Source organism: Centropristis striata, chromosome 11 (genome assembly GCF_030273125.1).
Source record: "Centropristis striata isolate RG_2023a ecotype Rhode Island chromosome 11, C.striata_1.0, whole genome shotgun sequence".
NCBI classification, from domain to species: Eukaryota; Metazoa; Chordata; class Actinopteri; order Perciformes; family Serranidae; genus Centropristis; species Centropristis striata.
Window position 1 is genome coordinate 17,005,829 of NC_081527.1, and position 27,842 is coordinate 17,033,670.

Consider the following 27,842-nt stretch of genomic DNA (forward strand, 5'->3'; position numbering starts at 1 on the left):
AAGTAGTTTTTCCTTAATTGGGCTCACCTCGCAAACTAATTATCACAGGTGTCTGAAATTGATTTCAGTGATCCAAAGAGCCCTGAGACACAATACCATCCATGAGTTTAATTGAAAATCAAAAAATGTAATCTTTATGACCCTTAAATACAATTTGCATAATAATTTGGAACGCGGTGTAGTTAGTGCTTGGAATATGTAAATAAATAAAACCTTTCTTCACTTCAGAATCTCATCTTGAAACCTGATGATTTAGTAAATGGTTGACCAACCATCTGAAGGTTCAGACAAAAGGTATTATGCTGAAGTGAACCATCCATCCATCCATTTTCCTCCGCTTATCCAGGGCCGGGTCGCGGGGGTAGCACTGGACAAAAATTGTGACTGTCTGCAAAGTTTTAATTCCAATCAAATATTTATATTCATATGTTCAATATCAAGCTAAAGTAGCTTGTTACGTTAGTTTAGCACAAAGACCTGGACAGAGAACCAGTGAGCCTGGCTGTGTCCATATTTAACTATTGAACTAATGAACGCAACACTATTCAATAAATGAAGCCACAGGTTGTTGTTGGTTTTATGGATATTTAGCTGTGCCAAGGTGCTTTCATCTACTGACACACTGAATTAAAACTGTCTGTTCAATGTAGTTAATATGTTATGATCTCTGAAACTGTTTCATACAGAAATGATGATAGTTAGTGCTATTTCTATCATCAGTGATGATGATTCTGGACCTGTTGGGAAGCTAAAACTGTCTCCTTTATTCTTTTTATTCCTCACACACATCTAGTTCTTTTAATTAAAAAAGAAATCTACTGCACACCAGGCCTGCTGTGGTACACTATGTGGTACCTATTGTGGTAACTATTATGTCCCATTACTAATAAATAAGACTGGGGACCATGTTGCTGGAGAATCACACAAGCCGCAATGCCGAATTGGACCAAGGGCATAAAGGGGCTTCATGTCATCCTCATTACACAAGAAGACATCGCTCATCTTATGAATAATGAGATGTCCCTTGCCCAAACCCTATTTTTGAACCTCACCTTAACCTTTATCATTCATTGTTCGGTAGCTACTAAGTGAAGTCTTGATGCTTCTTCAGTATGCCAGTGATGCTCTTATCTACGTTTGGAGGCTACGTTCCAAGCAGCCTGGAAAGTGAAGCCAATGCAGAATTGCAAAAAAAAAAAATACAGTTGAAGGACTGGCTAGGGCTGGGCATTATGACTAAAAAAATTATCACAATATATATTTTTTCATGTCCTCCAAACTTGATTATTATCAAAAAAATGTACATTGTTTATAAATTGCTACTTTTAAAGCATCTGTACTGGAAACTAAGGAAACTAGAGATTAGTTCAATAGTATATTAACATATGGATTAAATAAAAAAAAAGTAAATTAAAAATTAAAAGTAAATTAAAAGTAATTTTAAAGTAATTAAATAAGATGAACAAAGACAAATATAAAGTCGACTCTAATTGGCTGTTGTCACACACACATTCCCGACATATTTGATAGAGTAAATATGCTCACAGCCGATCACTGTAATCCACCTGAAATTTATCACGATCATATAATCACCCAGGCGAACGACTGGCCACTTGAGGCTAGCTCCACAGACCCCCAATGGTCAAATACCCAACAGAAAAGCAAATTTTTACAGGCTGGTATAAACAGTTTTGGTCCTTATTTGCCCTTTCATGACAACAGGGGTTAGTTTTTATATAACTCTGCAGAGACCTATGGGTGTCATTACAGAAACTACATCCATAGTTTATAAAGGCAAGTCTATGATACATTCTAGCCTGCAGCCAATGGCCCCTTCTCTACTTTTAGCGTCCCCGCTTGTATCAAACCCATCTTTAACCTCAGCCTTTATTTTGATCTCAACTACACACCTGAACACACAAGTTTCATGACTGCATCGTGCACAGTTGTGACGGTATGGCAGAAGACAAAATCTGTCCACAGAAAGACATACGACAACTTAGTGAAGTCCTCAAAACTGTTTCTGTGGTAGTCCTGCTGCAGTAGGTAACCACACACACACACACACACACACACACACAATGTGAAAACACAACCAACCACATGCTGTGGTGGCTGGTAAATATAAACCACTAATAAACAAACAGATTATTGAAAAGTTTTATACTTTTTATCTATTTGTTTATGTGACCACTGATCTCATTATTAAGTCGGTCACATTAGCATGCTAAGATATGCTATTTAGTATTAAGCATAAAGTATAGGTGTGAGCCTGATGATGGGACTGTTATTAGTTTTGTAGATACTCAAAAGTCATAAATCCATCAAATAGTTTCTGTTCTATGTTCAATTACTTCTCAAGTCGATTTTTAACACTGTCATTCATACAGTCATGCTGTGAACATGATGAAAAGGTACTTTCACTCTGCTAAACAAACTTTCTCAATACTAAGAAATCATCGCAACATCATTAATGTCAAACCAAAAGAGTTGTTACAAAACCAAGACATCCAGGATAAGTGACTGAGCTGGGCTCAAAGAATCCAAAACAAGAGCGTCCAGGCTTAATTGGTTGCACAAAGACCAATCCAGGATGAGCAGACACGGATTCATCAAGCCATGTGAAACCTATCCTGGATAAGTGCGCGCTCGCGGCTCCCTCAGATAGACCCCGCCACCGATCACAGATTCACTGATTCACCATGGCTAGTAGAGCGGCTTACTTTTCCCCGTCGGAGGGAGAAATCCGGATGGAGGCATACGAGGAGGTGAAAGACATTATTAAAAAGAAACGCAACACCACCACAGTGATAAAGCAAAGAGAAAACGCTTGGCAAAGTATTGCTGACCGCCTGAATACGTAAGTAGTGCACAACTACACACTACAATCCAGATAATAATTCATTCACATCTCCAAAAACCCAGTTGTACTCTGATTATGAATCAGTTGAATTTTTAATTGAAATGGACTGCAGATATGACTGAAATTGTGTAAATAAAACTCCACCAGACTGTATTATTCTTTGATAAATAGATGAGCAAATTATAGCTTTAATTTATATAGCGCCTTTCAAAGCACCCACGGTCGCTCACTGACTTCATTGGATTTCCTTTTGGGATAGATACATTTTCTCTTTTCTTATATTTAGGGTGTATGTGTCTTCATCTGTAAAAAAAAAAAAGATAAACAATAGCTACTCAATAAAATTGAGGCAACAGATTGCACGCAATATTATTAATTAAATCTAACTAGGCTACATTACAAGTTGAGTTAATAACAACTTAACAGGAAGTGCCTGTCAATTAAAAACAGACTAATTCTATTGTGCTGGATTCATTCAAAATTATCTTGATTTAGAATTACATACACATAAAGATTATATTTAATGTGATCAAAATAAGTAGATTCTATCTCAAACATTTTTATATCAAAGTTACTTAAACAACTGCCTCAAAATCAAGGACACATTTGTATTTAATACATTTTATCAAATATATTAAGTAAAATGAAATGACAACAGAATAAAGTTAAAGCTGTTATTTCAAGTAACGTATCAATCTTCTTCTTTTGAACGTTACCAAGTGGAATGGTGCCTGCCTAACCAAAAGTATCTTCACCAGTTTCAAATGTGCAAAACTGTGACTGTTTCACAGCATTAAATATAACAGTCATGTTAAATTTGTAAATAGAAGATAACAACTAGTGGCCACAGTAATTATAGAGAATGTGAATGTCAGTTTAGGGTGGGTGCATCCAAACAAATTCAGGACTTTGACCCAGGAGACTGACATTTGTGTCCCATGAGAAGCCAAAAGTGAATTTCGTTATTTTGCACAAGGCCTAATTTTTCCTAAATGAAACAAGGTTCCCAACAGAAGCAGTTTTTTTATAACGTGTGGTCCCCACCAGTTAGTTATGTGGAATGAGGAGTCAGCAGACAATGATGTTATAAAATGAACAGTCAATTAAAAAAAATAAAAAATAATAAATTTTCTTTTAGCTTCTTACTAAACACCTTCACTCATAAGTAGAGTTTTAAAAAAGCACCATTTGCTAAATAGAAGAGAACATCTAGTGGCTTCAGTAACTATAAAGAATGTGTGTCAGTTTAGGGTGGGTGCATCCAACAAATTCAGGACTTTGACACAGGAGACATTTGTTTCCCATGAGAAGGAAAAAGTGAACATTGTTATTTTAAGTTAGCCTGTAAATTTAGTTCCGTAAGTAAATATGTCAGGTTATGATTTTTTTTCTTAACCTTAACCAAGTAGTTTTGCTACCTAATCCTAACCAAGTACTTCCATTTAACAATGTTAACCCAAGCAGCAACTTTGGGGTCTAAAAAGTGAAGCCAATGCATAAGCATCTCAAACCTGCATCTTTCTAATGGCCAGCAGGGGGCGACTCCACTGGCTGCAAAAAGGAGTCAGATTCTATGAGAAAATGACCCTACTTCTCACATGATTTATTACTTCTGTAAACATTTTCCTAATGAGTTTATGGTCCCACTCAGTAGTTTCAATACTTCTTCAATACAGCATAACGCTTGTAATTCTTGTAAATTATTGTCTTGTGTAGAGTAAACTAGATGATAAAAAGGGGTACTTCTTCTTGGGTGTGGCTACCTTTTGATTGACTGGTCGCTACCACTTCATGATGTCTTAAATCTTTCACAATTCCAGTTTTCAGTTCGTCAAACTTAACTGGGACATTTAGGGCTCTAATAATGTCTTGTTCAGTGTTCAGTTGTACTCAAAGACACTCATTGAGAACTCTTCTGACTCCCGATAAAGTATAAAAACAGCTTGCCTGGCTCTTTCTAAAGGTAACAAAAGCCAACTCTTAAAGCTTACTAATTAGTATATTATGTCTTGTTTATTTGTGTTTAAAAAAAAGAAAAAAAGTTGATATGGGTTATGTGCCACAACCTCACAGTGACAAAGACACTCCAGTTTATTCAGCAGTAACAGGATGGTGTAAATAAACATGTTGCCTCTGAAGTAAAGGGATTTGCATATGTAGATCATAGGGGTTTTTATTAAAGTTTTTACCACATCATCAGATAAACAGAAAAATATTAAGGATTTTTGAGTACCAGCAGGCAACAGGACTCTTTGTGTTCAATAAATACCCAGTGAGGCCACGAGGGGGCTTTTTGCACATGGATGCGATATCATTCAGTGGCACCAATCATCTACAAGTGCTTTTATGAGTACTGCTATTATGGGGCGATTAAATGGATAGAAAAGCACTTTTATTTCCTGAGCAGTGTTATGGTTTAGTTACCTTTTCTGTGCACAGATGTTCCTGTCCTGTTGTGTGACAGGCTTTCAGTATTCTAGGTCAGCCCTCCAATGCTCCAGTGTGACTCAAGAATGAAAGGGCATGTACAGGGAAGAAGCAAAAATAGCAGCTGGGCCACAGAAGCCAATGCTTTGACAAAAGCCTCGGACATGTGTGTTCCCTGACCTGAATAACCAAGAGAGCTGCGGAGCGCTCAACCAGGTAGGCCCCGGAACGTTCGGGAAATAACACTATTTTTCTCTCACATCCATCGGCACTTTTCATTTGTTGTTTGCTCTACCAACTTACAGTAAGAGCGAGAGAGAAGCTGACACACTATTTTGTTCACTCAAACAACCATAGAGTGTCGAGGAAAGCTAATCAAACCTGAGTTAATTTACTTTAATAAATCTCCACGTTGGGATCATGTTTAATGTGCTTTATCAATTTTTAATGACACTGCCACAGACTTTTATTATTTAGCACTGACTTTTTATTATTTGTCGATTTGATTTATTACCTGTTAATTGTGTTGCTCGTCTACACTGTATTCTTAGCTGCTGCTGGATACCTGAGTTTCTTAATGGGGCTGAATAAAGTCTCTCTCTCTCTCTCTCTCTCTCTCTCTCTCTCTCTCTCTCTCTCTCTCTCTCTCAGAATAATAAATAATACTTGATGGGATTTATAGAGCACTTTTAAAGATACTCAAAGTCGCTTTACATAGAATGCATGAAGAAATGCATAATACAGACACCAAAAACCAAAATAAGAGTTTATGACAGTTCATGTTAGGCAGTGGGAGTGAGGAATCTGGAAATGTGGGTCTTGAGTTGATTTTTTAAATGAGCGGAGTTTCGGATATTTAGCCAAAAGATTAACACAATTATAATATGTCATCACTGGTAAGTAATATGAAGACCAAAACATGATTCATATGTTGGTTTGTTGTTTATCAAGCTTTTGAGGTGTCTTGTACCCAAGAAAAAAATACCATGTCCATCATTTGGACACATTTTGGCTTTAGGGAAGACGACACCGAACAAAAAAAGTCAAATGTGAACACTGCATCTTTACAGTAGAGACCACGTCAGTGAACTATGACTACGAAAAACAAAAATTGTTCATTAATTGTAATCGAAGTAAAATGTTTCATTATTTGTGAGATTTACTTGAGGTCGTATCGCCCAGCCCTGAGAGCATGTATACATTATGTTTCAGTAAATGTGTTTTTGAATCACTGAGACCAGCACTGTTCCATTTCTGGGATTTTCACGAAACAACAAGCTGAGGATAAATACTGATGGTTGTATAATGAGCCACACTGGGGTGTGCCTTATTTTGTGCACAGCCTTTATTAACATAGCACCAAAACAACACCAGCCTGTGTGTCTTTACTAAAGGCTAAAGTGGTGGATACTGGGACGATCCCGAGGAAACCAGAGAGCTTCCATCAGAGGCATGCTGGTTCGGGACAGGGTGAGCATATTCAGATTTACACACCCAACAATCTGTCTCCAGCATTCACAGCAATTATTGAACATTTACAACACAAAGGAAAACAGGCACTATATGTCAACTGTATTTCTCTCAATGAATGCTCAACTCAATAACTTTTGTTTTTTAGTAACTGCACCTACTTGATTGTTTCCTGATCATCCCCTACATCTTTTCCCACCAATTTGGCTGCTTTATTTCTTTTTCTCTCCGTTTTTATTTCTTCTGGGTCAAAATCAGCATCAGAGTCTCTGTCAGAAATGTTTGCCTTTTTTCTCGATCTGCTCACACTCAGTGTCACATTCTCACTGTTCTCCTCTTCCTCCTCTCTTGACTCAAAGGACACATCACTCTCTGTTGGCTCGTCCTCGCTTTCTTTATCACTGGAATGCGTTTTCTTCAACTTCCGCCTCTTAACTTTGGCAGTTTTTGTGTTTGAGCGCTCTTGTTGCACGTCTTCTGCTGCATTTCTCTTCGGCCTTCCTATGGGTCGACCCGTGCTCCTCTTTCGACGTTTTGGTGTGTGTTTTCTCCCTTTCTGCACCTTCTGCACCTCCTCTTCGTTATCATGTTCTTCCTCAAGACCCATATCTGAGTCTGTCTTGTTCCCATTCCCCTGATCGTCACCAGTGTCGCTCAACGTTTTGTTTGTTTTACCCTTCTTCTGTTCGCGCCCAGAACTGGATGAGTGGTGACGCTGGACATGACTCTTCAAGCTCACGTTGTGATTGAAGCTTTTGTCACAATGTGGACACTTGTAAGGTCTCTCCCCTGTGTGCAGACGCATGTGGGATTTCAGGTGTCCCGCCTGTTTAAAGCCACGCTGGCACACTGAGCACTTATACGGCTTCACTCCTGTATGCACAGCTACGTGTCTGTGAAGAGAATTGGTGTGGGTAAAGCCAAGCCCACAGATGTGACATTTCAACTGCTGGGGGCCTCCGTGCTCCCTCAGATGGATTCTGCGTTGCTTATTTGTGGCAAATGTCTTGGAACAATCGGGACATTTGTATGGTATTCCTTGATTTAAGTGAGTCTGTTCGTGAGTGATTTTGTCCACCTTTGTTTTGAATGTAACGTTGCAGTATTTGCATCGATGTTCGTAGTTTTCATCGTGGATTCTGCTGTGAGTATTTAGTGCGATCTCATTCACACATCTTTTCCCACAAATATTGCAAGAATAAGGTTTAACTTTGTGCTCGCATGTGTGAGGCTTCACCGTGTTAAAAAATACCCCGCAGTCTGTGCAGAGCTCAGTGTGTTTGGAAGAAGGTGGAGGATAATCACCAACTTCTTCTTCTTCTTCCATTTCATCCTCAGATTCCTCACGGAGCACGCTAGCCTGTAGAAGCTCCTCCTCCGGATCCCAATCCTCGTCTGAATCCGTGTCCCCTTCATCACCCGATTCCTCCGTTTCATCTGTGGGATCGCTGTTCTCATCATCATCAAAATTGGCATCAATCTCAAACCCTTCTGTGATGCCGCTGTGGTCGTCATCTGTTGTCACCGCCTGTGAAAGAAATGACAGTGGGGATGATAAACATTTTACATTTTTACAGAAACAAAGAAATGATTAATCAGTTTGACCTATGAAATAATTATTAATAAATTGTTTAAAATGCCAATACAAAACTGAGTCTAACTGGGGTTTTTTTCTGACAAAAAGTCTGACTTAATAATTTTAATTTTAAAATGATATGACAAATACAAAGAGCAAAACCTCCCATTTGAGGTTTGAGTTCAAGAAAGATTGTGAAATACAGCTTTAAAAAGGCTAATCTGGGATAATCAAAGTACAACTGTTAAGAAGGGTCAACTTACTTTTTCCTGATAATAGAGCAAAACCTCCCATTTGAAAAATTAAAAAGAAAATCAATATATATCATCATCAAATTGTCAAAATATTGGACTTAGTGTGGATTGTGAATGATTTATGTTTAAAACTTTCTTGGACTCCTAAAGGGATGGTTTCTTCTTTTCACAGCAGCAAAATGTATTTTAGTCCCCCAAAACATGTAATAAAATCATAGTATCAGTTAAAATGTATGCTATATTTACAATAGTTACACAGCTTTACCTTGCTGTGGGACAGCCCTGTTTAAGTTTATGCTGGGGGAATTGAAGAACTAATCTATACCTTCTTCAAAGCCATAAAAAACAGCAATAATTCCACGCAGAATACTCGTTATTATATATATATATATATATATATATATGTTGGAGCTATTAGTATGTAGTTGTCTGTTTAGTTTATTAATAACAATGAGTATTGTTTGATTATTCTAGACATTTGTTAATTTTGATTATATTTTGTTTTGCTAGTTAACTGCTTATTTAATGTTTCTTTGTTCTCTTTGTTTGCCTGCTCGTAATGGATAAAATAAACCTTTTGGAACTAACAATCGTGCATGGACTTCACCTTCTTTGCCTGCGTACATCAAACGCCCATGGTGCATCAGTGGCATTTTGATTAAGTTTGTTTTAAATTTAATTTTAAAAATGCCACTACATGGTGGCTTTAAAGGGAGCATAACCACTTTAGTTCTCACATAAACAGGGCTCTCTCATGACAAGGTAAAGCTGTGAAAATATCCTTAATATAGAGTACACATAAACTGATATTTGTTTTTTAGGTGGTTAAAATATGTTTGTGCAATCCATCCACATGCATACTTCTGTCTGCTTCTCTAAACGTGGGGACGTGCCGGCCACCATCTCCTGCAAGTAACACACAGACTGAGGATAAGTAGCTAACAGAACACCAACCCCTTAAAGTATTTGAACTATCCCTTTAAGACAGAAGTGTGTCTGAATCTTTTTTAGTTTGTCTGACTTAGGGCTGGGCGATATGGACCAAAAGTCATATGCCGATCACAAGTAGTTTTATTGAAACGGATTATTTAAGTGAACATAAAGACTGTATAACAACAGGAGTACCTTTTTTTTTTTTTTTTTTTTTAAATCAAAGCTCCATAAAGTGCACATTTTAATAAAAAGATATCTTAAATAAAAATAGCTTATGAAATAAAACAGGTCGATCTTTTTCTGAAATAAATATATTTAAATGAGAAAAGAATAACGAACATTACAAAAGAACTAAATATGACTAACCCTAGTAAGGGCAGCATTTATATATAAAGAAAGAAAAATCATCTCTAGCTTTGGGAAGATTTCGGGCTACAAAATCAACCTTACTAAGAGTCTGCTCTTCCCTATTAGTGACCAGGCTCGACAGATGTCTTTCGACAGAAACTCGTGACACTTTTACAAATCTTGGCATATCAGTAACCCATAAATACAGCGATTTATTCAAACAAAATTTTTAAACCAGCCCTAGAGAGGGCCAAGCAGGACCTTGTCCGTTGGTCAGCACTGCCTATATCACTTGCCGACAGGGTCAATTCTGTCAAGATGACAATTATGCCCAGGTTCTTATTTTTGTTTCATACAGTCCTATTTTTATAGTGCAATTAAAAGAGTACACTCAAGTTCAATCTGTATCAGACATGGTTTGCTCCAGTTTCGGTTGGGGATGTAATGGCGCATTTGAAACTTGAGAAGTTGAAACACTCAATCAGGGGATCAACCCAGAGGTTTTACAATGTTTAGCAGCCATTTTTGAACTACTTCAATTTGGAATTCCCAGCTAGGGACACTGAGACTACTACTTAATTGACTCACGATCTCTGTAATGGGTTAGAATTTGTACTCTTTATTTTTATTTTTTGTTATTGTTTTTATTATTGTTATTATTATCATTATTATACATTTTCTGTTTTATACGTATATGTTTATGTTACTGTTGTGGCTTTATTTTCCATATATTTTGTGACTGCTGTTTGTGGTCTTGTTGGTTGTGTTGTATGTGTTTTCAGAATAAAAAGCCAATTAAAAATATTTGAATAATATAAAGAAAGAAAGAAAATGTGAACTATATCGATATATGCAATATGGTCTAATTGCATATCACATTTAAAAATATATCGATATTCTTTTATATTTATTTTATTTTATATATCGCCCAGCCGTAGTCTGATTATTCAACTCCTACCTGTTGGATCTCTGGAGTCACTTCTACTACTTCTGTCAGGTGTTGATCTTCAGCTGTTGGGACTTTGGCCTTGACTTGGCTCTTCCACTGGTTTCTGTACTCGCACTGAAGGCACTGCTGGTTCAAGATGACAAGCACCCCATAGGTGACCTTTTCCGTCTTTACGTTAGAGCCACATGACGGACACTTATGGCTGAACAGCTGGAGGAGACGTTTTTCATTCACCACGTACTTCTTTTTCATCTGCAGAAGTGCAGCTCTGAAAAAAAATGAGTTCAAGAAAGATTGTGAAATTCAGCTTTAAAAAGGCTAATCTGGGATAATCAAAGTACAACTGTTAAGAAGGGTCAACTTACTTTTTCCTGATAATATCAATGTTCACAACTTTTTGTAGCATCTGTCCATAATCATACGTGAAAGCATCTGAAGCATCACTTGGCGCAGGGCTTTGTTGGGCAGCTGCGAAATAAATTTAACATACATCAGTCACATGAAGAGATCTGAGTGAATAGCCACTCTACTCTTATTAACACATTGAAAGGTAAAGTTTCTCACCTGCTGAAGAGAGTCCTGATTCTTCAGAACAGGAAGATGGGCTATTACATTTCTTAATTTGATCGCACTGAAAAGTAAATTCTGTGGTTTCTTCATACTCCTACACAAAGTTAAAAAAAAAAAAAAGCGTTCAATTTTAGCATTACCTACAAGCTGTAGTAACAAGAGTTACACATAATACAAAAAAAGATATAATCATGGTTCGTTTATGTGTCATTACTGTAATCAATAAATAATGAACAAATAAAAACATCAAACAATCTACTAAAAAAACAGCATTTACTCTATTTGACAATTATAATTGCATTGTCACTCTGGTCTACTTATGGTTGATTAATTAAAATGATGTATTCAGTTAATAAGCAATTAATTTCCATTCAAAAATCTTTGTAAAAACAGTTCAAGCAACTCAAATAAATGAAATGGTAGTAATAACAATAAATAAAATAATCTATAAAGTATATAATTATATGAATAATCTATAAATAAATAATTCCATAAATAGTAAAAAAAATTGTTGTTGGTTCTTTCCTTTTTATTATTCCACACTCAAGTCTAGCTGGTCACAGATATGGACCTCTAAACTGGTTTGTGCCAACGTAAATATGCAGAAGAAGAATATGTGGAGGAGGAAGAAGAAGAAGAAGAGTGTATCAAAACAGCCAAGTCCCAAAGTAAGTGTCGTCACCCTGTTAAAATAATCGCCTAACTCATTTTTTTCAATTTTTTGATCATTTCACTCAAAAAGGATGTAACAAAGGATGGCTATGGCATAGTAATAACACTGTGTGTAAATTATGTAACTTAAGAGAAATAAATTACTTAGGCAATTTTTGAACATGCCTTTGTGACTTAAGCGAGATATGGTAACACTTTATTTTGAAGGTGTCTACATAAGAGTCACACAAGCCTGTCAGAAACATGACATGACAAGTATCATGAGCATTAATGTTACTTCAAAGTGTCATTAATGTTCATGACACATCCCATGTCATGTTTATGACACGCTCATGTCACTCTTATGTAGACACCTTAGTGCAGGGATGGGCAACTTAAATGCTGGAGGGGGCCACAATTTTTCATCGACACTACCACAGGGCCACATATAGGACCGTGCACTTCACCAGATATGAAACATATTTAAAATTGCAGTTTCAGCTAACAGTGCAGTAACTTAACATATTTCATGCTCAAATGCATGTATAACAGTATAAATAGAAATACAAAAGGTTTGAAGCAAATAAAAAATAACCACTTACTCTCAATTCTTTCTTTTTTTTCAGTGCAAGAACAGCAGACCAACATTAATGCAAGAAGTCATTTTGTGCATTTTTACACAGCACTTTTAAGATTTCATGCAAATGCATGTAGTTGTACTGAGGGCCACTTCAAGTGAGGGTGCGGGACATATGCGGCCCCCGGGCCTCCAGTTGCCCATCCCTGCCTTAGAGTAAAGTGTTACCAATATTAGTGTCAACAATAAAACACTGACAAACTAAACTGATAACTTAACAATCTCCCTCTAGCTCTTCTTTGCTGGGTTCTTATCTGATGCCTATGAATGTGGCAAATTGTCAAAGAAGTGATGATCTTAAAGGGGTAAAATAACATGATCTGATCAACTGAGGATGTAGGCACAATTTTGACCAAAAAAATACTTTTATTATTTTAACAGTGTGACGATATGCAGAAGAAGAGGAGGAGGAGGAGGAGGAGGAAGAAGAGTGTATCAAAACAGCCAAGTCCCAAAGTAAATGTGGTATCAGTCTGTGGTACGAGGTTAATAATTGGGAACTTGTGTATTCCTGTGTCCTTGGAGCAGTAAATATCAGCCCCAATAACAGAACCACCACGTTTTGTGGCCTCACCTGATCCAGCTCCGGGTCGTCTGGTTCTGACTTGACACACAGTGATGGGACAGCACTGGGCTTTAGCTGGACCGTGCCAGTCGGAGTCAGGTTTTCAAAACAATCAGCAGTAAAGTGTTCGTTACAGATGCTAATATCAGTCCAGGACGACTCTTTAAGTCTCTGCTCGTTGACTTTTAAAATGAACTGAACCCACTCCAGCCTCCTCTCTGGGTCCTCCGGTAACCTGAACCGCTGCGCACTGCGACGCCACGAATCACACCCGACGACTGAACACATCCTGCATTTAAGTTTTATCCCTGCAGTTTTAAAAGTGGACGGTCAGGTTCATGTTTACAGGAATCTCTACACGGACTCATGTCACAACATCTGCAACAGTCAGAAGCTAGCAGCTAGCCATGTCTACTCCGGCAGGGGCGGGCACTGCTGTTAGAGGCTGAATGGGCGGGGTTTAATGGCGAGGTTCGCGTAGTGTGATGTCAGGCGTGTCCCGGCTTGTAGCACTCTATAATGCAGAGACGAGCAACTGGAGGCCAGTGGCTTCAATTCACTGTATTGACGTCGTTGCTAACGGGGAACTTTAAAAACCAAGCAAGATGACGGTTGCCTAGTTACAAAAAAGAAAAATTGACATTGAACAAGCTAGCTGTGAAGCGTCTTGAAGCCATACAAGTAACACTAATTTAGCATTAATATATATAACAGCTTGTGTTCTATTTATTTTTTTTATTTTTTTCCCCTTGCTGTGCGGGTTCACGTTCAGACACAGACTATGATGGCCATGTGCAGATGTGGACAGTATCCAGCAGATGGCGCTATTCAGCTTCAAAAGTTTTAACGTATAGGCCTACAGTCTATGATTATGCCTAACTATTTTTTTAAAGAGATTGTTCAACAAAATCAACAATGCATATCCCCCCCCCCCCCCCCCCTCCAAGTCAATGAACACATGTTTCAAAACATGCCCATTCATTATCTTGTACATGTGCAGTGATGCAAGCTCCTTAAATGTTTTGATGCAGATGATTTTCAACAGATGAACATCTCGTTAAAAGCTAAATATTGCAAAAAGTGAGATTGTGACTTCTTTTTCAAATATAAGTTAATTATAAGGTCACGGTGGTATATAAATACTGTTAAAGTATCAAAATGCTCAATCAGCAAAGAAGTGCAAACAGTATTCAGAAATTCACATATTCAGAAAATGTGTCTTTAGACGAGCTGTCAGTCTTGTCTTGTGACAGCCTGGTCACTGTGTGAATATGTTGGCAGTGATGGTTCAGAAGATGCAGAAACTCAATTAGTCAGAGCAGACTTGGCTTGGTTTCAGAGGTAGGGCTTAAAGAGTTGAGTGTTTCAGACAGACAGTATGAGAAAAACATGTTTTAGAAGAAACTTAAATTAAAGGTTATCCTAAAATGTATAATTAGCCTACATATCAGAGTGTGAGAAATAGAAAATTGCCTACTTTTAAACTTCTAAGTGCTTTAAAATAGTAGACATGCATAGATATACTGGCCTATTGAAGTGAATGAAGCGCACAGTAGGGACGTGTGGCGGAAATATGTGCTCAGGGTCATGTCTGTGGGTTTAAACAAATGGCCCCTGAACAAGTAGGAATGCCACTCACGACTGCAGCCTTTGCAGCAGGCTTGTGTAGCAGGTGGTGACACTCTGACATGTCCCTCTGGGCATGACACATGTATCACCAATGTCCAAAAACATAACAGGAAAAAGAAATGATAGAGCTTTGTCGATTTACTTACATTCTCGCGGGGTGTTTGGAGGATGTCTGCTTCCTGTCTATCTGACAAGTTATTCCATGTGTCCATTAATCAGTGGTGCATATATCTGCCCCGAGGAGGCCAGTCAATCAATATCTCATCACACTGCCTCAACATTGTGTTTGTTTGTATGTGTTTTCATGCTTGTGATATGTTATTTAGTCAACAGAAATCTGAATTATAGTTTTTTTCCCTTAATGAGTGTTTGGCCTCACTCAGGAGCAGAATAAGCCCATAATAATTACCATACCAATGTGAGTCAAGGACAATCTGCATTCCTAAAAGCCCTCTCTCTACTCTCTTACTTTGATATCATCATTCACCATCAGCATATTTGCTGAATGTGCTGAAACTTCAAAGGCTGATGCTCAGTAGGAATGTGCTGTTAAACTGTAAACATTAGGATGGGGCAATAAACCCGTCAGTGCACACAAACACCCAGTGTGAGAACATTATTTCCACGGTTTACACAGCAACAAACCCATTCCTTTCATGGTGATTGCGGCCAATATGAAGGTCCCATGTGACTAGGCCAGAGAAACAAGAAGAAACACTACACAAAAGTGTAGAAAACATAATTTTTCTTGGATGTTCGAGCACAACAACAGGAATTTGACCCCTGACTCCCATTTACGTTCAATCCTCTCCTTCATCATATCAATTCTGGGAAAAGAGAGAGAGCTGCAGTCGAAACATGTCAGCTGCCTTTCACATTCACAGAGGAATGCTGGCGAGTCTTCACAATGTTGTCAGTCAGCGCGCCAGATAAGAGCTCTCAGTTCATAAATAAGATTGATGGCATCTCACATACCACCAGTTCCTGCTCTGTGTTTTCCCATACAAGCTTCCCTGTCAAAAGCATCCGCACTATCTCACCAGCTCATATCCTCTCTGCGCAAGTTCAGGCATGCATTAGGTGTTTTAACGTATTCTTCATCCAATTATCAAACCACACTACAGCAAAATAGACTCAGCCTTTGCTTGCTCAGGTGTGAAAAATGTTTCAAAGCTGGCACAGATGATTGACGTTAATGGATAACCTTTAAACACTGTGTATCGGCCCCGTGAAGCCAATAAATCACAGTGATTTAGGAACCTTCAGAACAGTTTGGAAATATAAAAAAAAATTGATTTAGTGTATTTAATAGAGTAATTACACACTTTTAAGGGATAGCTCTGTTTTTTTAAGTGGAGTTGTATGAGGTTCTTATCCAAAGTCAGTGAATTACTGACAGTGGATGGCAGTCGGCATGTCTCCAGTTTGGAGAAGCAGGCATAAGTACAGACACAGAAACTAAGCAATGTATAGCTGTGGATGGGAGACAACAGCAAAATGTGTTTTAGCCAGCTAAAAACAAGGCCAATATCAGTTTTATTATTTGTTATATTATGAATAGATTGACAGCTTAACCTTGCCACCAGAGGTTATCGAAAAGCATTGTAGTTTAATTTGTAGATAACTCAAGTAATTGTGTGCCGGAAGGCACAGCTTATTATTACAACCCATTTTGACGTTTGCTGTTCAGCAGTGGCCTCTAGTGGCCGTAGTATTAATGACAGCAGCAGAGGAGGAAGTCATGCAGTGCAATATAAAGACTAACAAAGTCCAAAAGCGGGGTGCAATCAGTCAAATGTGAACGTGACGTTTCACAATCACCTAACTGTGTCTAGTAGTTGGGATTAAAATGGAAGTAGCTATTTGAACTCAAACCCTGATCTGCTTCCTAACCAAGTAGTTCTGTCTCACAGCATAAAATATGTAATATGTAATCAGTATTTGTAAGACATCATAGGATACACTGTTGCATTTTACATTGAATGTTGTCAATAAACCAGAACAACCACTGTGGCTGAAAACATTTGCTGAATAAAAGTAAGAACAAATTAAGTATGATGTGTGAAACCCATAGCAAACATGTAACCCTGCTCCAAGTTAAAGTAATCTCATTAGTTATTGCTCGACTCAGCTCCACATATTTAGCAGTTAAAATATGTGAAATCTTCTCTACCACAGGCCATTTTATATTTCACACATGTTGCATGCACTGCGATGACTGGTGAGACATGTGAGTGGACACACCATGACGGTCATTGTCTGTCTGTTTTTATCGTCCTGCTGCATTGTGAAGCTACTGCCCCAAACTGGTACAAGTTGATATCAGTAACTCTGTATGTGTGTGTTCATGCACGTGTCTGTGTGTGTGTTAGACAGATCCATCCCGAAACAGACACCACATAGCGCTCCATTCTCTCATCTTCATATCCAATGGCACGTCCTGAAATAGTTCATAAACACCTCTGGGTGTGAGTTGAGTTCAGTTGGAGGCAATAAAAGCATTTCAGAATGCAGCTCATGTTAGCGAAGGTGAACGGAGGCACACAGGAATTTCAAAAGGCATTAGCAGCTAATCTGGGAGAAACCTGTCTTTGTCACTTATAGGGTTACGTGTCCCTATGAGAATGTGATCTATGTCAAGCATGCTCTTCATGGCGAGAAGAGAACAAGAGAGCAGGCCACCCGAGAAAGTTGAACCCAAAAGAATGCAGCTCTGGTATTCATTAATGAAGAGCACTCTTCTCTGTGCTGGAATGAGAGGACAGGAATGAGGAGATAGGGTGACAATGAGAGAGGAGGGAGTGAAACAGGAGGCAACATTTACCAGAAAAACTGTATTAACACTTTAAGCAATTTTAAGTCAAACTTTGTCACCAAATTAGGGCTACATGTTGGCAAGAATCTGGCAATACGACATGGTATGATGCAAGATAATATAAAGAACAAAGCACCATATGCATGAAATCAGAGTTTTATAAAAAGGTAACAGTGGGATCTACATTTGCATTTAAAGTCCCTGTAACATCTAACATCCTAGTACTACTTTTTTGTGCTATCTCTTTGATACAAACCTTTTGATATTTTTGCAAAAACTGCATTTTTTATGTTTAGTTTTGCTAAACATAATATCATGTTACTCAAAATACTATCAACATTTTCTTATATTCATACATAGACAATAGAAAAAAAGTCCAAGAGTGAAATGAAACACACAAGTCAAAGAGCCAGTTAAAGTATATTAGAATATTTTATTGCCTTATGAAATGTTGCATGAATTCAACTGTAAAAACCTTCATATTGTTTGAAGTTCACAGAAATGTCTTGGTTGGTTGTGTACAGCTTGACATAACCGTGATTGTCGACACATAACTTACAACAAACATACATAAAACTCTTTGGCATCCTGCTCAAAGCACTATCTTATCTAAAATAACAATACAAACATCTGTATAAAATATAATAATTATAATAATAATAATTAACCTGTTTGTTAGTTCAAAGCTCACAGTAAACAAAAAAAAACAACACGGTGTAGTTTTCAACTTTTTATCCCACAGTGGTGACCGAACCAGCCGAATCACCACATCAGGGAACACACTCACATACTGTAATCACACATGCAAACATACTTAGAGAAGGAAAAAGTCATCAGAAAACAACACCCTTTCAAAATTACAAACAACACCATGTCTGGTGTGTGTTTTATATATTATGCATCTCACTGTTCACACACCTCTGAGCCTTTGCAGAACCAGCTACTAGTGCTTCAGAAATATGGACAGCGAAAGCATTTAAATCAGCAGTGTTTCATGTGTTAATTAAATTACTGAACAAAGGGAAGTCTTCCAAACAGATAAGATCCATGTGATGGGAATGAGGTTACTCAGATTGACATTTTTTTTGGATAGGAGGGGAATGGAGGTCACATAGATAACCTTTTATTGAATATTTATCTAGAAGAGGCTTAAGTTAATATTTGGGGAATGTGGAAACCAGATAAGATAAATATGTAGCTTCTTAATTCACTGGGTTGGGGGAGGAGATAAAGGACATAATAAAGGAAGGGAAAGCAGCAATAATATATATATATTTATATAAATATGTTGGCATCCACTCTCTGAGAACAAGTTGCCCTATAACAATCCACAATACTGTCCAAGTACCTCAGAAGATTCATCTTAAGATTCATCTTTTCTCTCCCAGCCGGGCAGACTGCCTGCAGCTGTCCAGCTTAGTGAGAGCAAGTGAGTCGGAGCACAGCTCTGCCTCTAAAAAATGTGAAAACAGTCCCTTTTTTTCGTGCGTTGGCCTCTTTCCACGACATTCTTGCATCCAATATTTAATCCAGTCTCTATTCAAAGACTTGCACTCTTCACAGATTCTCAGAATAGTTTTTTTCTCTTTCACTCATTCAAAATCCACCTCTCAGTCTTTTAAATGAAGATTTCCACTGCCTCTGACTCCAGCTCATCCAGGCCTCTGAAGGGGTTTAAGAGCAACTTCTTAGGCACTGCCTTGTCTGGGGAAAAAAAGAAGAAAGAATGAATAATATGAATAATTATAGAAATGCTTTGAGGCAAAAGACAGTGGAGAAATGTCCCATATACACTCAGCTATCAATGACTAAAGGTTAACAGAGATTTTCCACTCTCAAACACACCACTCTGGTAAATATGCTCAGTCAACAGATCCGCATTATTTCCTAACCATGCACATTCCTCAAAGCCCACATTATGAACCATGACCTGGACAGAGGCTATCTGATTGGCTGCTTAAGCTGCAGCATGGTTAATCAATCTGAACATCCATGAAGTTGAGGTCCAAAATTCCTTTCATGACGAGTGTACTTAAGAGCTGCATGTGTGTGTGTTTTGTGTGATGGATTCATGTGTGCAAATCATTTATCATTCTAGCTTCATACTGAGAGCATTATCAGATGGGTTATTGGCCGCTGTAAACAAACACACTCATGCATATTTGATAGATTACTCACCACTGTTGAGCTTAGTTGTGCTGGCAGCCTCTTTGGCCTTCGTTCCCTCCACCTGCCGCTCTAGTGTTCCAGGTTCAGACTGAGCCGAGAACTGACGGTTTGGCAAAGTCTGATCATCTGAAAGATTCATACCTAAGAGACAAGAGTGACTGTTAGTGGTGTGTCCAGCTCTCATCAATGGCAGAGATTTTATGAACAAAAAATGTGACTTTTTAGCAGCTTGCACCTGGGTTAATAAATTTAACTAGAACTAAAACTCTGGGTTCATTAGGCTATTTGAAATTAAGATTCAAGCACTTTCAAGGTACTTAAACTAAACATTTACAGCCTCTCGAAGCCTTTATCATCACATCTAAATCTTCAGTAATCAATATATCTTGGCACTGCTTTATTTTACCAGCTGTCTATACCGACTTTAATTGTGTGTTTTGATCATTATTATTTAAATGTTGCCAATATCCAAAGCAGGGATCAACATAGGACTTATCAAGCTATTAGCTAGCTTAGCTCTTCTGGTTTGAAACTATTAATATAATGACAGGGTTTTTTTAAGGTCAAATATTAAAAGATTATTAGCTTATATGAAAGATTATGAAGATGAAGTATAGTCAAATTTAAGCTTATCCCTAACACAATGGCTAAAATCAGACTTTTTCCAACCTTCGAGACTTTGTACAAACCCTGAAAACTATACATGTAAAAACAGAACCATCTGAAAAAATCACAAGAAAAAAAACTTGCAAACAAAATAAAAAAAACTGACTAAAACAAAACAAAAAAATCAAAAATATTCCAAACTACATCAGAAGTGTATTTGAATTGAATATACAGTGTGTGTTTGTAATGTAAGAAGTACAGTCGGCTGCTTACCTCTTATCCTTGTGTTGCTCTTGGCTGTGCTGATGGAGGGAATGGAGGGGGTGGAGGAGGCGGCTCGGAGAGGTGCCCCCGCTGTGTTCAGGAGGTTTGCGCGAGGACTCTGCTCGTCTCTCCGCCCCTGGTCCTGATGCAGCCGCTGGTTAAGGATCTTGATCACAGCGTCCTTTTCCAAGATCTGAGCGTAAAGAGCACGAATCCTGTTCTCCATCTCCTGATTCCTGTAGTCGGCCACTGGCAGCTCCTCGTTGAAACTGTTGTTAGAGGAGTGGCAAGGCGAGTGGTTAATGATGGTGGTGTCTCTGCAGAGGAGAAGATAACGTCCTGGGTTTAGCTCAAATTCAAATGAGCTGGAAAAATGTGGCGAATGTCATGCAAAAGTCTAAAATGGTTACCTCTGTGCCGCGGCAGTGGCAGCCACTTCCATCGCAAACTGCCTCATGGTACTTTCTTCAAGGTACTTCTGCTCCCATCGCACCATGTCTGCCTCAAGGGCCAAGATTCGCTCCTCACGCTCATGCAGGCGCTCTTGGAGGGAACTCATGGTCACTCCTGGTGGCTGGGACTGCCTCTGCAATGGAGGGAGAGAAGATTTGAAACAAATTGTAAGAAATACTAAATTTACTTATGAATCAGTACAGAATTCATTTTTTGTTTTTCTCTGAGAGGATATTTACCTGTTGTGCCCGCAGACTCCTCAGCTCCTGTTCTAGTCGTGTCCTCAGTTTCATCTCCAGGCTCTCCCTCTTCTCACAGGTGGACTGTAGCTGAGCCAGCGCACTCTGAAGTCTCTCCACTTTCTCCACATAAGCCCTCTTCCTCCTCAGTTCCTCCTCGAGCTGGCGACCTCGCCCACGAGCTGAATCAAGGGCCTCCTCGAGCCGCTTCGCCCGGAGACTCTGCTCCTCCGCTGTGGATCGCAATCGCTCCAGCTCCCGCTCCACACGCTCCCGCTCAAAGTTCTGCTCCTCATCTGAAACAAAGGAAAAGTAAGTTGGCAGGTTAGTCACACGTTTGATGAACATGAACCCACTGAACCCTAAAGCAGCTTCAGGGCATTTTTTTTAACTTCCATCACATTTTATTGACTGTTGCCTTGTTTTCACTGACATATTTAAGTCCTGCACCTCAATCATAGCTAGACAAAATGCCATTTGTGCAGTATAACACAATAAATATAATATATATACATATCACAAATGTTTTGTCATGCAACTGCTGGTCTAAGTAGAGTCATTCATGACATCCCAGTTGCGCAGCACAGAATTTAGTTTTTTACAGGATCTGGTTAACGTAAATAGCTTAATTTTGGAAATTTTGATAAAATCTCACTATTTTTAGCTTCAGCTTGTTGTTTTTCCTAATGGAGGCATTGAAGAACTTTATTGAATTTAAAAATCCAATGATTATTTGAGCCTTTAAAGTCACTGGCTTCGATAAAGAGTGTAATTTTGGGGATTTTTTCAAAGAAAACATGGCTTCCAAATCTATCAGCAGGTTATGGGGTTCAGAGGGTTGATAGTACTTTGGAAATAAGTGCTATGAGATGAAATATAAAATCATTTCAAATCTGCCTGAGGTTCTCTCTCAAACACATGAGCAGCAATCTATAATTTTTCCCTCCTGAGTCCAACCACAGTAATAAGTACCAGAGTTGCTACATGGTGGCCGTGTTCTTCATTTAGCGAAGCACTCCTGGAATGCTGAGAGGAGGAAAGGGGAAGGGGGAGAAAGCCGCCCTATCCCTTTGACCCACATAGCACATAGCATTCCTCATCAAGGCCATACAAACACCACCACTCTGCCTGAGTCCAGTTCCTTAAACAGACAATATAAATCACACTAACAACAGGTGGGGGAACCTCATTTCGACCACTTCCACTGCTGCTCTGTGATTTAGAGCCCGCTCATTTCCCCTTGGAGAGAGGTGCGTGGATTGAATTCCCTATTTTTAAGCCTTCTCACCAAATAAGCGCAGGTTACGTAAGTGAAATTCCTGCATGCAGGATTCCTTTCGCTACAAAAAGGGCCCCATGCTATGCTGCGATCTGGTCCAATCAAGCATGTTGATTACAAAGGAGGATGTAAGAGAGCCGGGGATAGGAGTCAAGCCCGATAATGTGACATACTTACTTTGCTCAAGGAGTTTCGCCATGATGTGCTGGTTATGGTCGGCTGCTTCTACTTCTTTTGCAACGTGCGTTCTGGCATTTTCCAAGTTTTCTGTAATGCAACAAAGTTTTAGAATTAAATTACATGTGAAATATGTCTGAATCTGATTTTATGGTTGGATACTTTGAAGCTGTATGATGTGTAGAGCCAGACTGATTTATAAAATCGGCCTACCACAGAAATATGAGTATGTATCATAGTATGTATCAGTCATTTGCTTAAGGGTGCAGCCTTCGGAGTACCTTTGCATAGTCATAAATGTGCAATTTGGTGCACAATCCACATAAAAAGGGTCGTTTTTGTTCCAGAAAAAAAAAAATCACTTTATCACTTTACAGCTTCAAAACTCCCATATCAGCCTGGCTCTGTTATGTGCGTTGCATGGCAGAAGTCCATACCTCTCAGGTCTCTGTTGAAGTCCTGCAGCCTCCTGATCTCAGCCACTAGCCTCCTCCTCAGTGTCTGCTCCAGGTTCTCCCTCTTAGAACTGCCCTGCATCAATGTCTCATAGGCCTCTGAAATACGCTGGATCTCCTGCTCCAACTGAAAAAGGGAAGAAAAGGGTGGAAAGAAGAGCAGAAGGGGGAAGATTGAAGGAAAGGAATACAGAGAGGGAGAAGGTGGAGAAGTGGAATTTTTGGTTAACCTACTTCACATGCCAGGGAGGAGCTGGAATGTTGATTCATGTTGTTACAGTACATAGTTATACATATAGGTACGATATGGGTACATATGTGGCAGTGTGTATACAGTACACTCAGTGTGTGTGTGTGTGTGATGGGGGGGGGGTATAATTCTGAGAAGGAATTCAAGCCAGCACCACTCCCTGTGAGACTGATTTATATCTACATTCCTGAGGGCTGATAGCTCTAGTTCCAGGTGTGTGAGCGCACAGGAGCGCGTACGTACACAACACATCACCAAGCACAAGTTAACATGCACACAAAGACACACACACACACAGAGGTCTGGGAAGGCTGCCAGTGGAGGGAAGGTGTGCATGCCTGTGCCTGGGTTGTGGAAACGGCAAAGAGAAACCCACCATTATAGCAGTCACACAGGCATGTTTACTCAGGGCTGCGGCCTGACGGAGAAAACTTTCCAACCCCGGTAATTATCATTCTTTTAGGCTGAGACAAGGCAATGGCCATGTGACATAACTCCAGCAGAGAGCGGAGTGGATTTTACAAAGATTGGCTGAGGTGTCAAATTTCTCTGAAACTGTTGAACAAGAAAATATGCTTATTTTAGTTAGGGCTGCTTGATTATAGGAGAAATTATATGACTATTGTCAACCACTATTTTACGTGATTACTCATTGACTTTGGGAACATCATGCATTTATGGAACTGTGTATAAAAAATTTTTTAACAGTGTTTTTTTTTTAACTTAAATAATCATTAAACAAAAATAAATAAATATAATATATTCAATTCAAAATAAATAATTATAATGATAAATAAAAATAAACCATATAAAAATGAATAAGTTAAGTTAAGTTTAATATATTAAAATTTAAATCAAAATAAATTACATTAAAAAATAGTGTCATGCACTGCTGCAAACTCCAAAGTATATTCAAGATTTTGGTAACTATGTTCAACATATTCCAGTCAGTGACTTTGCAAAAACGTGCGAAGGTGCATCGCTGTAAAGAAAGGGGTGTGTTGCATTTATAACAAATCAAAAAAAGAGGATCATTGTTTAACGGAATGTGGCACAATGAACATTTTATCTTGTTTCTCTTGTTTTATAATCCTTAGAAGCCAAAATCATAATTTAACTTAGATTAACTGCCCTGCCCTAATTTTAGGTCTGTTCGGTCACAAAAACAAGCAGGACACAAAAAGAGAAGGTAGTAAAAGTGTTGTTTGTTGAAAAAACAAAAGAGACCTTTCACTTTTTATGCAGCAGCCCACCACCTGCCACGGACCCCCACCGCCCATCAGCTGTGTGTGCGGGTCACAACCTGATCGACTGCACTCTGACAAGCCCTAGATTACGCTGAAAAACTATGGCCTCCCTGAAACTAACACACACACACACACACACACACACAAACACACTCTGGCCTCCACAAGGTCAGCTCCACAATGAAAGGCGTGTGTAAACACAGTAGCAGGCTGTGACCTCTGTTTGTGCCTCTGTGGTATGAGAAGGTAGCAGCTGCTGATCTCATCTGTCCCATCCAGATGAGGGAGCGTGCCTGGAGTTGGACTTTGGGGAGACAACTGTTGACTGGGGTTGTGTTTCATAGACAGGTGGCTGAGATGGACCATGATGTCTGGCTGGTCAGCAACTAATTAACTTTGGAATATATCCCTCTGAATTGAGTTGCGGATATTGTGACAACCTCTAATTTTGAATTGTGTACATGTATGAAAAGCTAGTTTGACCTGTGAGAGATTTCAGCTGCAATAAATGAAAATAATATGATTTTCTCTGATGGATATCCTCTCCTTACCTTCTGAATACGGCCAGTCTTCTCCCTGTGGGCTTCCAGCTCTTGCCTTAGCCTCTCATTCTCCATCAGCAGCAGCTCCACCTGGTTGGGCTCCTCCAAGCCAGCAGGTGGCAGGCTGGTGAATGTGCTGTAGCAGGGGACTTCAGCTGGCTGACCAGACTGGACATACCTATGAGAGAGACATTGTTGAGTTAAACAAGCTCATATCTGCATCTGAATCAAGAAGTGTGGGGGCAGCCGGCTAAAGCTAAATGTGTGTGAACTTCATTTTTGAGCACATGCAGCTAAAAATCACTCTATTCTTGTCAGTGAGCAGACGAGCTGACGCCAGTGTAAAGAATGTAAAAGCCTATATCAGGAACATACTTTTGTAAAAGCATCCAAGGCAACACAAGCATGTGAAACTATCCTGTTCCACTATGCCAGGCATTACAAACACCTACAGGGCCGGACTTGTTCTCCTCTAAGTATTCCAAGAAGCAAATCGGTACGCAGGCTACGGTGTGACTCACATTGATAAGTATGTGTTTACGCATGTGAAACACAATGACAAGTCCTGGAAGATGATTGCTAGCCTGGCTCTAGCACAAAAACTACACCACAGAAAATGATGTCATGTTAAAGTAGTTTCAAAAGCACACACATGATCAAGCACTCTCTGAAGACGTCTTTGTACCTGTGCTGCTGTGCCTGCACAGGCTCCTGGACCTGATGAGAGATAAATCCCTGGCCCTGGATGGGGGCTGAGTACTCTGGAGGCGGGCTGCGCTTGTCCAGGCTCTGCCTCGTGCTCTGAAGGCCTTGGGGTGCATAGTAAGGAAGCTCGGGGTAGCTGTGAGAGGTGCTCTTAATGGCCTCTGCTTTAGCAGCTGCATCATTCCTCTCCAGAGAAATCTGCATGCGATGCTCGCTGAGCGACCGCACATGGCTGCACTTCAGCTCCATCAGATCTGCCTCTTCATGGAAGGCCCCCTCATGCAGGAGCTCATCGTGGAGCTGCCTGATGGGGCCTGTAGGGGCCCAATGAGAGGCCAGATACTGAGAGTGCACCTTAGCCTGCTCATATGTTGGCAGCTCTTCCCCATGCAGCTGGTAGAGCTGGTAGCCGCTCTCTGAGTGATGGTAGTCGCCCTGGTGCTCCTGGCCCTGGGGCTCCTGCCTCGCAGAGAGCTGAGGGAACTGAGGGTCCTCCTGGGTGAGACTCTCCAAAGAGGATCGTGGGCTCCTGCCCATTTCGCCTCCGCTGCTGGGTCCGCTGTTGCTTCCACTGCCTCCGCGCAGGGCCTGCTGCTGGATGGCTAATAAGGTGCGGGTGTCTGTGGGGTTTCCGTAGCGCAGCTGCTCCTGGATGAGCCGGTGCAGGACCGTGCCAGACGGCTCTTCAGTGGACGACATAATGCTTTGTTGTTATCTTCTCTAAAGACTGTTGGGCTCTTTGTTATCTTAAATTTTTTTTAATAAATCAGCTGTGAACCTGGAACAAAGCAGAATGAGAGAACACATCAGCCAAACATGAATAACATGAGAAAACCATTAAAGAATACTACTAATAAAGCCACACACAGAAGAAAGGCTGTTTGAGGCATGCAGGCCTCAGCAATAACAACACTGACTTTAATATAAAAAACTTTCTGATTAAGGGTTTTAGCTCAAAGACAATATAAAAGCAGAATCCTTGACTTCACTAACACAACAGCGACAACACAGAGATGTGGAGACATTTTCCACAGCAGGCAAAAAAAATGCATGCGCCAAAAATTCCAATCTCATGGGGGAGCAAAAGCGCACAAAACCGCATTGTAAAATAACTTCATCTTTGTTCTTAAAGCGCCTTTGTTGTATTTTAAACGCCGTAAATAGCTTTTAATTCCCTCACAACATACTTCAATGTGAAAAAGTTTGAACTAGAAGTTTCGATGTAGCTACTTTACTCATGTTTGTGCTCGTTATTTGTTTCTCTTGTGTTAAAGTAAGGGAAAGAGACGCTCTTCTTACCAGCTCACGCGCTCATCATAACCAAACGTTGTTCTCGGTCTCGAAGTTTAAAAATAAATCCACTAAATTCCACTATTTCCATGAGTTTTCTCGAGTCAAACGTGTCTCATGTTGCTCCCCCCGGACGGGCTGCCGCGGTCCTCCCTCGCTGTGAAATGATTGTGGAGAGAGCAGGCGGCGATAATAAGTAACCGAGGAGGGACTGAGGTCGGAATGCCAGGAATGTAAAACGCGAGGTCCCTCTGGGATCAAAAGCGTAAAACCACACGGGAGGGGGGAGGAGGGAGGCAGCAATGCGATTTAGCATTACCATGAGGAGTTAAAAAGAAGTTTAGCTATAGGGTATTTGAGCTTTCAGAATAAGTGCTTTTAATGCTCGGTGAAAAGGCAAAATATGTCCTGTTTTCTGGCAGTAAATCATAAATAAAAATGGCCTGTGAGACTTTTTCAGCGGCAGCGTTGGTGCTTGC

General features: G+C 39.6%; 2 protein-coding genes across 3 annotated transcripts; both read right to left on the minus strand.

The window, feature by feature from the left end:
* Positions 1-5,955: 5,955 nt before the first annotated feature.
* LOC131979771 (zinc finger protein 3 homolog) lies at positions 5,956-13,660 on the minus strand. Its single transcript, XM_059343786.1, has 5 exons — positions 13,253-13,660; positions 11,385-11,484; positions 11,186-11,288; positions 10,830-11,088; positions 5,956-8,288 (listed from the first exon to the last, which is right to left on the minus strand). Exons 1-5 carry the CDS (start codon positions 13,529-13,531, stop codon positions 6,918-6,920), a joined length of 2,112 nt encoding a protein of 703 aa, XP_059199769.1. The 5' UTR covers positions 13,532-13,660; the 3' UTR covers positions 5,956-6,917.
* Positions 13,661-18,100: 4,440 nt separating this feature from the next.
* On the minus strand, positions 18,101-27,621 carry LOC131980897 (angiomotin-like 2a). 2 transcript variants are annotated; one of them, XM_059345210.1, is made up of 10 exons: positions 27,373-27,621; positions 26,054-26,851; positions 25,378-25,546; positions 23,312-23,456; positions 22,875-22,964; positions 21,419-21,714; positions 21,137-21,312; positions 20,736-20,995; positions 19,866-19,997; positions 18,101-19,391 (listed from the first exon to the last, which is right to left on the minus strand). In XM_059345210.1, the coding sequence occupies exons 2-10, from the start codon at positions 26,770-26,772 to the stop codon at positions 19,306-19,308; spliced, it is 2,073 nt and encodes a 690-aa protein (XP_059201193.1). In that variant the 5' UTR covers positions 26,773-26,851; positions 27,373-27,621; the 3' UTR covers positions 18,101-19,305. The 2 variants fall into 2 exon arrangements, with proteins under 2 accessions (XP_059201193.1, XP_059201192.1); XM_059345209.1 differs by having other exon boundaries at positions 20,736-21,043; positions 27,373-27,620.
* Positions 27,622-27,842: the final 221 nt, after the last annotated feature.